This window comes from Cupressus sempervirens, chromosome 1, assembly GCF_028749045.1.
Source record: "Cupressus sempervirens isolate cs-2001-9-10 chromosome 1, ASM2874904v1, whole genome shotgun sequence".
NCBI lineage: Eukaryota > Viridiplantae > Streptophyta > Pinopsida > Cupressales > Cupressaceae > Cupressus > Cupressus sempervirens.
The window spans coordinates 565804052-565817426 of NC_143118.1; the positions used below are offsets into that span (position 1 = coordinate 565804052).

At 34.7% G+C, this 13375-nt stretch overlaps 1 protein-coding gene across 2 annotated transcripts in view; it reads right to left on the reverse strand.

The window, feature by feature from the left end:
- Positions 1 to 3431, reverse strand: part of LOC149578686 (NADH dehydrogenase ubiquinone complex I, assembly factor-like protein (DUF185)) — a 240448-nt gene extending 237017 nt beyond the window's left edge. For both annotated transcript variants that reach the window (XM_089831076.1, XM_089831071.1), the window contains exons 1-3: positions 3236 to 3431; positions 2923 to 3035; positions 2690 to 2801 (exon numbers count right to left, since the gene is read on the reverse strand). In XM_089831076.1, the coding sequence (XP_089687202.1) occupies positions 2690 to 2801; positions 2923 to 3035; positions 3236 to 3284 (274 nt within the window). In that variant the 5' untranslated portion in view covers positions 3285 to 3431. The remainder of the gene's footprint in view (positions 1 to 2689; positions 2802 to 2922; positions 3036 to 3235) is intronic.
- Positions 3432 to 13375: the final 9944 nt, after the last annotated feature.

Sequence of the window (13375 nt, forward strand, 5' to 3'; positions counted from 1 at the left end):
AGCATATATGATAAGGAGATGCTGGCCATCATGCATGCCTTGGCCAAATTCAGACAGTATCTTGTGGGCAGCAAATTTTGTATTAAAACTGATCATAATAGTTTGAAGCACTTTTTGGGACAGCGGGACCTGAATGATCATCAGCAGAAGTAGGTGAGTAAGTTACAGGCATATGATTTTGATATCAAATATGTTAAGGGGACACAGAATATTGTAGCAGATGCTTTATCCCGTAGGCCACACCTCACTTCTATGATTCAGATATTAGAGGATTGGCGACACTTGATTGTAGCAGAATATGCCAAAGACATGTGGGCTTCTTCTATAGTGGAGGGGACAACAATCGACAGCAAATACACCCTCATAGATGATTTGATCATTTACAAGAACAGGATTTACTTAGTCCCAGGATCGAAAGTGAAGCAGTTGATTTTGAGAGCATTCCATAATTCACCTACAGCAGGCCATCCTGGGTATATTTCAAGACTTACAGGTTAGTATGGGAACAATTCACTTGGAAGGGACTTAAGGCTGATGTTTTGTAGTATGTGCATGAGTGTCATGTTTGCCAGCAGAACAAACAAGAGCACACTTATCCAGCAGGGCTCCTACAGCGACTTCCTATTCCTGATAGGAAGTGGGAGTGCAAATCTATGGATTTTATTACGGGCTTGCCTACGGCCCAAGGACGTGATTGTATCTATGTGGTGGTGGATAGGCTGACAAAATATGCTCACTTCTTCCCTATCGCTACTACATACTCAGCAACTCAGGTGGCAGAGGTCTTCTTCAGGGAGATTTTTAGATTACACGGGTTACCTCGGAGCATTGTGAGTGACAGGGATAGCCGCTTTATGAGTCACTTTTGGCAAGAGATATTTTGGTTGTCTGGCACTGAGCTTACACCTAGTACCAATTATCACCCACAGACTGATCGTCAAACAGAGATTGTAAACAAATGGGTGGAAGGGTATTTGAGGAATTATGTGGCAGATCAACAGCGAGCTTGGGTCAAATGGATATATCTCTGTGAGTATTGTTACAATACTACATATCATATGACTATACAAATGACACCCTTCATGGCACTTTACGGTTATGAGGCACCTAGTTTCTTAGATTTGTTGTTGGGAGACAGTCGAGTACCCCGTGCAGGTGAACTATTACAGGAAAGTAAGGATATAGTTGCTACTCTCAAAAACAACATTGCTAGAGCTCAAAACCAGCAAAAACAGTATGCAGACAAGAAGAGGATTGAGCGTAGTTTTGAGGTAAATGATATGGTTTACCTCATGTTGCAGCCATATAAGCAGTCCACTCTCAAAAAGAGTGGTACAGAGAAACTCAAGCCACGCTATTATGGACCATTCAAGATCATCAAACGAGTTGGTGAGATGGCTTATGAGTTGGAGCTTCCCACAGATAGTCGAGTGCACAATGTGTTTCATGTATCACGCCTCAAAAAGGCATTGGGTCAGAATGTGATGCCTTCTGCAGTATTACCTCCCTTGGATGATGAGGGGAAATTGATCTTAGTGCCAGAATTCATTCTGGATAGTAGAGAGAAGCAGCTTCGCAGGAGAGTAATCAGAGAGTATCTAGTTAAGTGGAAAGATTTACCTATTGAAGATGCTACTTGGGAGGGAGAAGTGATTTTGCAGCATCCAGCATTAAGATTTCTTGAGGCCAAGCAATTTTAGGAGGGGCGGACCTGTAATGTCCCATTTTTTTATTTTTTTTTGGGAGGAATTAATTATAAAGTTATCAATTAAAAAATATATATTATAAGGTAACTTTATAAATTAAATTAAAAAAAAAGCTTCTAGAGGTTGCTGGAAGAAGCGGAGAAAAAATTAAAAAGGGAGGCCGACCTATCAAGGAAAAAAGAATAAATAGGCATTGAGGGCTCATTGTCTATCATCGAGTTTTATTATTGATTTTTGCTTATGTGCGTTGTGGAGCCTAGGTTTTCTGCAAATAGTCACAATTGGCTATTGAGAACGAAAACTCTCAATTGGTACGCAATTTTGAGGGTGTGAGAGATCACCTAAATTATTGCAGCTGTGGGAAGGATATTTCAGTCCTTTCATTTGTGCTTAATTGTTGATTTGGAGTTTCCAGTAGAGTTGCACTTTCACCATATCATCTACAGCATTCAGTCTCCACCATTTGATCAATCCAGGTTCTTTATTTCAATCTATAGTTGCAACAAGTTCTCAATTGTATACAGCCAGTTAGGGTTTCTTTGTAATGTGCTATGTCATAATGTTTTGGTGCTGAAATTTGCCATATCATTTGTAAAAACATTTGATTTTCATTGAATGAATACATTGGCACTGCTATTTCTTTTATTTCAGAAATATATTTTAGTAGTGTATTAAATTTAGGGTTTGTTTAGTGGCCTACTGGTACGGGTCATTACACTTACAAAGGCGAAATTGGGTAAAGTTCACTTCAAGAAACATACACCAATAATAGGGTAGTCATATGCTCCAGAACTACATGCAATTGCAATATCATGAACAAAAAATAAAAGAATGTAAAAAGAAATTGTCTAGGATATATATGAAAATTTGCGAAGACATAAACTAGAGTTGAAAAGACCAGTGTAGTGTAGTTTGGCATACCGATACAGCTACAGATATAAGGGCACAGTTCTATTCGGCAGGAGTATAATTCAATAGCATACCTTCTAATTTATTGAATTGAATAGAATTTTCTATTACTCCAACTACACCGGGTCTTGTAGCAAAATACCCGAATTGAGGATCATATAATACAGAATGAATAAACTCTCTAACCTGCAAAATTATACAAATCTGGGATGAAAAAACTTGTGTAACAAAGTAGACTACTTGATTTAAACTTCAAAAGAGCGATGAAACCATTTCCAGGACATTCCGAAATAAAATAGTAACTTACTAGAATAGGTCGATCTTTAACAATATCTGCTGAAGTTCTATAATATGATACTCCAGACGAGAAAATGTTGGAGCACTTATTTATCGAATGAATGCCACTTGTTGATTGCCATTCTACAAAAGACGGAAATTTAAAAAACCGGTAATGATCATACAGATTGAAGTGACATTTTTGCATGGAACATTTTCAATCATCCTGATAATAGTGACTCACTTCTATAAAAGTGTCACAGATGCGTTAAAAAGCAATATGAAGTGGCAAATAGTGTGTTCGGTATCCCTTCTTATCAGTAGAGGAGAGATGAATTACGTACCAAGTACATGAGTAGCTCCCCGTAGTACCTCACGGAAACCCATCACCATCCCACAAGATTACCAGGAAATGCAATGAGTTCTTTGTTTAACAATTTCTTAAATGGTTGGTTTTGTGGGCAGAGCATTAAGGTACTTCGCTCGGCCTCCGCTATGCAACAGTCTAAGCGGAACACATAAATTTGAATGACATGAGAACTGGAATATATTTTCCATGTCGGAAATACTATTGCATTCATTTGGTGCAATAAAAAATTAATAATAATAATAATAATAATGTTTGTCTAATTTTGAGATTTTCTCTACATTATCTATTTAAATTCTATTGCTTGATATGAAAATAGTAAGGAGAAAATTAATTTTTGTAATATAATTTTTTTTGAAATGTTATATTTTAAGGATGAATATTACTTATTGTTAAGTTTATAAATTGTGTATTCATTAAATGCATATTAATCAACTTCATTTGGTTTTGAGTCTTATTATAGGGAAGCTTTTGTTTGTCTACATTTGTATGTCCAAAAATCTCTAAAATTCATCTTGCTAGAGCGATGCAATAAGGCTTGGTCACTCATTCTACGTTGATAAGAGAATCATGGAAGCTTGTTCGTTTTGGTCTATTTACCCTATTTTTGGCTTTTCAAGGGCTTTTCTCTTTATTTTCTCATATTCTTTGTTGATTTTTACAATCAGTAGATAATTTGATGCATTTGTTGTTTCCAAAATTGCTTGAAAATTAGGTTGTTACGTTAGAGCTTTGGATGTTAGGTTGCATTTAGGACCATTTTATGACTTTAGTAGTTTGTTATTTATGTTGATGCATTTAGTAGTTTTTGAAATATACTAATCCTTGTTTAGTGAACTAGTAAGGGATTGTCGTACTTTGGATTTTTGTTTTGAGGTCTTTTTCAAATGTATATTTAAGTATACATGTTAGTTTCAATGACATGGGATTTGTCTCATTATGCTTTTACTTTATCACTAAATCTGATGATTTGGTAAAATTGATATGATTATGACTAACAAACTAATTACTCAATGCATAACGAGGTGGTTAGAAGATAATTAGTTTCTCCCTTCGAATTGAGGAGGGAGAGGGTCATCAAGGAGAGGGTTGAAAATTGAAGTGGCCAACAAACATATCATATATATATACATATATATACATATATACACGTATATATATATACATATATATACATATATACACGTATATATATATATATATATATATATATATATATATATATATATACATATATATATATATATACATATACATATGTACATATGTATATATGTACATATGTACATATGTATATATACATGTACATATGTACATGTATACATGTACATATGTACATGTATACATGTACATATGTACATGTATACATGTACATATGTACATGTATATATGTACATATATATGTGTATGCACCCAAAAATGGTCGCTTAGACTATGGGCCCCCATTATTCAATTTATCAATTTATCAAATTTTATGAATCAATGGTTTGTAATATATTCAAATCAATTTCTTTGATCAAATTCAATTTATTTCATTTTTAAGATTGATCATTTTATTCCAAGTCTTATTTAATTAAAAGAAAATCTTCTCTTTTAATTAAATAAAATAAAATCCCCATTTAATTAAAAGAAAACCTCTCTTTTAATTAAATAGTTCATCACATTTAATTAATTAAGAGAAAAACCTCTCTTTTAATTTAATTAGATATCTTCTATTTAATTAAAAAGAACTTGCTCCCTTTTAATTAAATAAAAATTCCACTTAAATATCTCTTTTGATGAAAAAAGGAAATAAAATAAATTCTTTTTATTTAATTTCTCTACAATTAAAAATGTGATCTAAGTGGGATTTATCTTTTCACTTTCTCCTCAACCACTCCTCTTTTCTAATTGGTGGAATCTTGTCTCACATGGATCACCACTTTCTTCTCAACCACTCCTCTTTTCTCATTGGTGGAATTTTGTCTCACATGGATCAAGCTCTATTATCCCATATTGGTTGTGAGAAGCCTCTCACCTCCATGTGAGACAAGATTCCACCAATTAGAAAAGAGGAGTGGTTGAGGAGAAAGTAGAAAGATAAATCCCACTTAGATCACATTTTAAAGTGTAGAGAAATTAAATTAAAAAAATTTATTTTATTTCCTTTTTTCATCAAAAGAGATATTTAAGTGGGATTTTTATTTAATTAAAAGGGAGCAAGTTCTTTTTAATTAAATAGAAGATATTTAATTAAATTAAAAGAGAGGTTTTTCTCTTAATTAAATGGAGATTTTATTTTATTTAATTAAAAGAGAAGATTTTCTTTTAATTAAATAAGACTTGGAATAAGATGATCAATCTTAGAAATGAAATAAATCGAATTTGATCAAGGAAATTGATTTGAATTGATTTAATAAAATATTACAAACCATTGATTCAGAAAATTTGATAAATTGATAAATTGAATAATGGGGGCCCATAGTCTAGGCGACCATTTTTGGGTGCATACATTTGCCCCATACCATAGCATCTATTTATTGTCTACATTCTCTCATACCATAGCATCTTAGCTTAGCTTTCATTTTTACATGTAACTTAATCTCACATAGCTTAATAATGGTATTGTAACACTCTCATACATGTTTTAGCATAGCTGCATTTGACATTCTCATTCTAGCTTAATCTTCATTTGCATTGCATCCTTGAGGAACTCCTTGGGACATTTGCATTCTTGCATCTTGTCTTTGGAACCTCCCATTGCATGGTTTACTAGCAAGAAGAGTATCTCTAAGGCTCATCTGAGAGCCTTTTTATTCTTGAAATATACTCTCTTGCACTCCGTGGATAGGGAGCTCTAAGCCGGCATCCAAGCATTCCAAACTCATGGAATCGTTTGGATAGAAGGGTTTAGAGTGTGACACTTTTCGAGTGTACATTTTTTGCGCCCACCGTGGGGCATGAATCAAGTTTCTATCTCCATTTACTTTTATTTTTCATCTCTGATTTTTTACAGCAGCATATTGGATCTAATCAAGTGCTCTTGTAAATTTTTCACTTTGGTTTTAAGGCCAACCCATATATAGATTGGTTTGCAGGCAAAAAATCTAGTTGGTTTAAAGATTCAATCATATCTTTTAAACCACTTAGAGTTTGGTTCTGAAATTTTTTTTGTGAGTTGGTTATGTGCCCAACATGTCCCAGTTCGATTTTTAGATCATTTTGACATGATTTGCGCGAGTTATGAATTTCTCTTTATTTTTCATAAAAAGTCATTTCTGATCGCAAATCAGCGTATTTTTTAGAAAAATTTACATTTTCAGAAAGCTTTTTGAATTCTAATAGGGGTTCTTTCTTTGTGTTTTGAATTTTGAGGCCGTATTAAAGATCAAAAACTCGATTTGATGAATCTGGCCTATTTTGAAAAATTGGGTCCCTAGGGCACAAATGAAGAAATTTTTTTAAATTTCTTACATTTTTGGAAAGCTCTTTAGTTTTTACCGGGGTCTCTTCTTTTCATTTCTATTTTTGGGTTCAAAATCATAGCAAAAAAAAAGGTCTAATCATGTTGACTAGGTTATTCATATTTTTTTTGCAGGGATTTTCGTGTTTTTCTGATTTTTTTCTGTTAACTGCTCACTGTTTTGGGTTTTTCTATGTTTTCTGATTTTTTTGGAATAGCATAGCAGCAAGTTATGATTTCATTGGAAAAAAGTGCTAAAGTTGTTAAAAATAGGTAAGATCTACTAAGCGCGTTGCAAGGACTTCAGGTATTCTTCTTTGGCTGATAACACTTTGATTTGGAACTTTAAAATGAACCTCTCATGTGTCTAGCTTGTGTGTTTTGCTTATGCTTTTATTTTTCAAACACATGCATAATTGATACTAGGTTGTAATCTCCATTGATTTTTATTCAGCAAGCTTGATTATTAGTGATAGATTTAGATAGCTATATTGGGTTATTGGACTCGCTGAATCCACCGACCCCTCATTCCACCCCGTGGTTGCAAGATCAGCGCCACATTAAAGGGGATGGGTCTACAGGATAGAAGTGTTAAGTGCTCCACTTGGCAACCCTCTTGTGCTTTCTAGAACTCACTAATCTTTAAGTTGTGGACTCGTTTTGGCTTGTGTGAGGGGTTAAGTGTTTCACATCTTTGGACTCACCTTACATTAGTTAAAGCGTTAAGTGTACCACCTTGTGCTTTTTTATTATTCTTGGATAGATTTGCTTTTGGAGAATGAACATCTGTACACACATAGTAATTAGGCCCCATGAATATTATTCGTAGATCTTGAGGGAGTGAGTTCCTAGTGAAACTCCTCTCAAAGACGGATTCCTTGTAGGTGGGGAGGATACTTTAAGAATCTCTTAGATAGATGGATCTTCAACTTGGTGATTGAGGCATCCTTTCTCCGGAGAGGTTGATAGATCACTAGGGGTTGATTTCATAGATCTTGAGATAATCTTAGTTAGCGTGTCGGATTAATCTGGTTGCTTTGATTGGGCTAAAAGTGAAAAGGTGTCAAAACCTTGGATCTAAAAGCTAAGTCCCCTTATGGTCCACTATTGTGAGTCGGTCACCTTTAGAGAGGGTTAACCATAGCAAACAATCCCTATACAGGGCAAACTGCAGACGGAACCTCAAGCGGTAATAACCACTTCTGCCGTGGTTGCAACAATCGCTATATAAATGTCCTCGTGGAAGAAATCTCCATGGGGTATGGTTCATTGTGGGTTGTCAGATCTCCCTAGCAGCTCTTGAAGATTAAGTTCTCAGACTGTGTCAAAACCTCGGTGCGCCGAGATTGGAGGTCACCCCTGTGAATCATAAAAGTTGCAGAGTCAAACCATTACTAAAAACCTTAGAGAGGCCAACTTTTATTTTCTAGGGATGTATGCAATGATTGTGAAACTCTTTGAGAACATACACAATTAGCTCTCCTAGGGATTAGCATAAACTAAGTCACTTGATTGCTCATGTGCAAGGTTGCTTTGCCCCTTGTTCATTGTTTGAAGACTGTTTGCTTGAAATCCATGTTTTCTATCTTGCGTGCTTGGTTTATGATAAAGAATCTATTGATACATCTAGTTGGATATTTAAAATGAACAAAATCTGGGTTCCTGAGTTGAGACTTCACGATCAAATAACTTTGTTGTCCCATTATTTCGAGTCTCCCTAGGTTGGTCCTATTTGGATTAGGCTACTTTTCTCATTGTTAAAAGCCTTTTTGCACCATGGGTTATTATGCTTTGACCTCTTGAATTAGTAGTCATTGATTTCACAAGAGACCTTGTTTGGAGTTGGTAAGATAGAAATTGTCCTTATTGAAAAAGATATACACTTGGATCCTTTGATATTACACTTGGAGAGTTTTAGTAATTTCTTGTCCACACTTTCATAAAAAAAAAAAAAAAAAATCAATTTTAATTATTTATAATTTGGGTCAATCATCCTCCTGGTCCATATGTGCTAGGGTATTCACCCAAAGTTGTGAGCACCTCTGTGGCAGTGTTGGTTTATGCCTATTGCAAAATTCTATCTCATCACATCTCTTTTGGACAAGTTAGTGCTTTTACTATCCTAGTCTGATACCAATGTTTTTTTTAGGGTTATCCTATCAACTAGTACATTTTCATTACAAGTGCTATTACATGTTGCTCAACATTCAAATGATCTCAAATGGTATCAAATTTCTCAAAATGACTCTTGGTCTTCTTTCTTCTTCATCTTCCATGTCTTTCTAGTCTCTCATTTCCATTATTCCTCTTCTTCATGTCTTCTTGATTCTTGTCCTCCTATTATCATATAGTCTACCTTCTTCTATTCATTCTTTCTCTTCTTCCATACTTGATTCTTCTTCTTCTAGAACCATGGATCTTGGATATCTTTTTAGGGATCCTCATTTGAGCTCAGATGAAATCCACCTCCTTCTTGAATTTGAAAAGTGTTGTCACTCCAATAGATGCATGGATGCTAACATTGCAACAAAAATGATTAAAAAAATGGATAAATCAGACACCTTTGCTAGGATCATGTGCAAGATCAAATCACAATATCCTTCTTCCAAATATTTCCCATCTTCCAAGTCTTATCATGATTCTTCTAAATATCATACAGATTTCCCATCTTCCAAGTCTTATCATGATTCTTCTAAATATCATATAGATTCTTCATCCTCCAAGTCTTATCATGATTCTTTTAAATATTGTTCAAATTCCTTATCTTCCAAGTCTTATCATGATTCTTCTAAATATCCTTCATATTCTTCATCTTCTAAATCTTAAGATAATTCTTCTAAATATCATTCACATACTTCACCTTCTAAATCTTACCATGACTCCTCTAGATATCATCCATCTAGGTCTTCACCTACCTCTTTTTCACGATATCATTCTTCTTCTACTTCTACCAAGAGTCTTATTCCTCTTATTAAGACATATGATAATGAACAACATGAAAAGTCTTGTGATATGCCTATCTATAATTCCTGTAATGACAATGATTATGATGATGATGACTATTACATTCCTATGATTCCTAAAAGTCCTCCTACTCTTATGCTTGTGCTTAAAGGGGATGAGTCACGAAAAGATATTGATGGTAATTCACATGAATCAAATCTTGAAAACAACATTGATAAATTTTGTGAACAATACCTAAATGATAAATCTGCATTTTTTGATGAAGAGAAAGCATTTTTTTGTGCTGAAATACAACATCAATGGGATAAGAGTTCCTCTTCTAAGAACCCTCATGCTGAAAATAAAGATTACACTCTTGAGCAAGATCATGTTAATGTTGAACCTTTGTCTTCTGATGCTCCCCTTCCATCTTCTACTTCCTCCACTATCCATACATTCCCTAAAGATTCTAAGACTCTCAAATCTTCTACCAATCATTCATCCAACAAAGATCCTAAAGCTTTTCATGCAGTTCCCTATAGTTATCCTCAAGGGCTACCTCTTAAAGAAACTCAAGCTAACCTTCACTTGGCTACAAATACCTTTGATAATGCTAAATCTAAAGATCCTAAGCCTTCATGTGCTATAATGCCTACTTCAGCTAGTCCTTCACAATCTCCTCCAAAGTCTTCCATACAATTCCAACATGCTTCCTTCTCCTTAGGAGTGGCTTCATGTCAAGAGGACTCTAAAAATGATAAAGAAAAGAATATAAAGAAAGATCAAGATCAAGAACCTTCCATGTCATCCAATCCTTTTCACAATGTCTCTGGTCCATTTCATGGTTCTTTTGATCCCTTACACCCTTCCTCATTCATTCCACCATGTCTTAAGTCTTCTCCTAAGCAAGATCAAGATACTACTTACACTACTGAGCTTATTGACAATCAAAATGACCTTAGTACACTTACTCCTTCCAAAGATGATACTTCCATTAAGGTTATTAAAAATGATGTTGCCACTTCCAATGATGAGCCTATTGAAAATCAAGAGAACAATTCTATGCTTATGCTATCCAAAGATCCTTGTCAAGATCAAAGTATTCCATCTTCTTGTTCTACCACTCCATGTTCCCTTCCACTTTCTACTCTTCCTAAGTCTTCTCAAGCTATAAATTCTCCTATCAAAGAAGTTGCTTCTATTAAAGATGTTTATGTTCCTATTGAAAATCCTGATGCTCACTCTAAAGATGTTGATGTCCTTGATTGTGATATAGATATTGATGAACTTATTGATTACCCTTTTGCATCTTCTACATCCATCCTTGGACCTCCCCCACCAATACTAAATCCTTCACATTTTCCTTCCATCTTGGGTCCTTATGTCCCTTCACTTTCCCCTCCCAATTCTCCTAATTCTTCATCCATTTTGGGTCCTTATGTCCCTCCCTCTCCTATATTTCCTCAAGATCAACGTAGATGCATATCCTTGAATCCTTTTCATCCACCCACTCACCTAAACCAGTCATATCATCCTTCTTCTTTCACAAGTCCTAATTCTTTTGGAAGTAACTTGAATGTTCAATACAAGAAAAAGAAGCAATTCAAGAAGCCATATAAAAAGGTAGACCACCATGTCTCATCTAATCGACATGGGGGCATAAAGTCAAAAGAGATATCTAAGAAAAAAATTATAAGACAAGTATGGGTTCCAAAATCCATCATTGAAGATATTATCTCTACATCATCAAAAAGAAATGAAAAGAGGCATATGGCTATATGGATTCCAAAGTCTTTCTTGAGAGATTCTAATGTTGAACAACAATTGAAGTTGACATTCAAGCTTCCAAAGACTTACGCTTCATCTTCTTCCAAAAGCATTCTTCCATTCCATGTGCCTAAACTGCAACCTTTTCTATCCACTCACCATATTCCTTCACATATTACTTCATTCACATTTTCTCCATCCTTTCGCCACCCTTCAAGGTGTGTGTTGACGTTGATTTTGCCTTCATTTCCATTTTTCAATCTCACTCACTTCGCATAAAGCCATATCCTCCATTTTTGTCTCCCATCTTTCTTTCCCTATTAGCATCTTTGAGCATATCATTTGAATTCCTTTGTATATCATGGTTTAAACATTCAAGGAGCATTATCTCAAAAGCTTGACTTCTTCCAAAAACAAATTGAAAAAGATTGAAAAAAAAAAAAATGAAAAATTTGAAAATGTGCCTTGGTGAAAACCTGATAATCAGGCACCTTGGTAGCAAAACTAAAGAGAAATAAATTTGTCCTATGGTGAAAACCACTCCCTTTTGGCACCTTAGATAAGTACCATGATGAAAACCTGACAATCAGGCATCATGCGTAGTTCTTCTACATCTTCCATCCATTTCGTCTTCTCTCTTTGATCTTGACAATGTTGACCTATATACAAACATTTGTCTATCTTGTGAGCTATCTTATGATGATCTTGTTTTCATTCCTTTCATGTTTAGCCTTCATATCTATTTTCCTCCATTCATTCTAGTCTTTCGCTATCCTTTTCCCATTTACCCTTTTGGTCTTGATCTAATAAAAAAGAGTAAAATATGATGCTATAAAGTCTCTTGACATGTCTACTCCTTTGGATTGCATCTTTCCCACCTTTACATTATGCTTTCATGAATTATCATATGCTGGCCTTTCATTTCTTGTCCAAATGTTCTCTACATGACAAATTTTCCCTAGCTTGGGTACTCTTGCGGAGTCAACCTTTGAAGATCACTTTCACTTGCTTCATACACTCCTTGCTTATCCATAATATCCATTAGCTTATTCTTCCATCATGTCCTCTACCTTGCTAAACATTGGGACTACACGATATGATCATGCTTGAGAGTTTGGTCCTTGTTTTTGTTTGGGGGCATTGTATATTATTTGTACATATTTATTGATCCTGAAAAAAAATTCAAAAAAATTGATATATTTAAAAAATCCAAAAAAATGATATATTGTAAAAATTCTAAAAATTGAAAAATGTCCTGAAAAAATGATCATCTTAGTGACAACCTAGCAAAAGGCACTTTGATGTATCTTCAAAAAAATTATATATTCCAAAAATATAAAAAAAATATAAAATTCAAAAAAAAAAAAAAAAAAAAAAAAATCCAAGTGGTGAAAACTTGGAAACGGGTGCTACTTGAGGCCTTTGCACCCCTATTTCTTGGCACATGTCCTCGACACTTAGCCTTTCTCCACCATGCCTTGTCCTTGTTACCTTGGTTTGGAATTGGTCTTTGTCTAGGGGGCATAACTATGTTAGCTTTGGTTTCTTAGATGTGTGAGTCTTTAGGACACCTCGCAAATGGTGTTTTTCAACACCCATTGACATCGAGTGTTTTTCAAAACTTATTGGTTTGGTCTTACCCAGTATCATCATGTGATCTTACCTTCCTACAAGCATTTGATCCTTGTCCTCAGAACTCAGTATCAGTTAACACACTTAAATTTTTAAACGCAACACTTAATGCTTGACTTATGTCATGATTTTTTTTCTCTGTGTACTAACTGTTATTGATTTTTGTTGAGTGTCTTTGTCTGATAAGTCTCTCCATGATGCATTGCTAGAAGACTTGGGGCATGGGACATGTTTTTATTTGTTGTTTGCTTGTGCGTGTGGTCTTGAAACTCTAGAGTGTCTCTTGTTGTCCCCTTGAAACACTTAGGAGATTTGAGGTATCATCCTTGATTG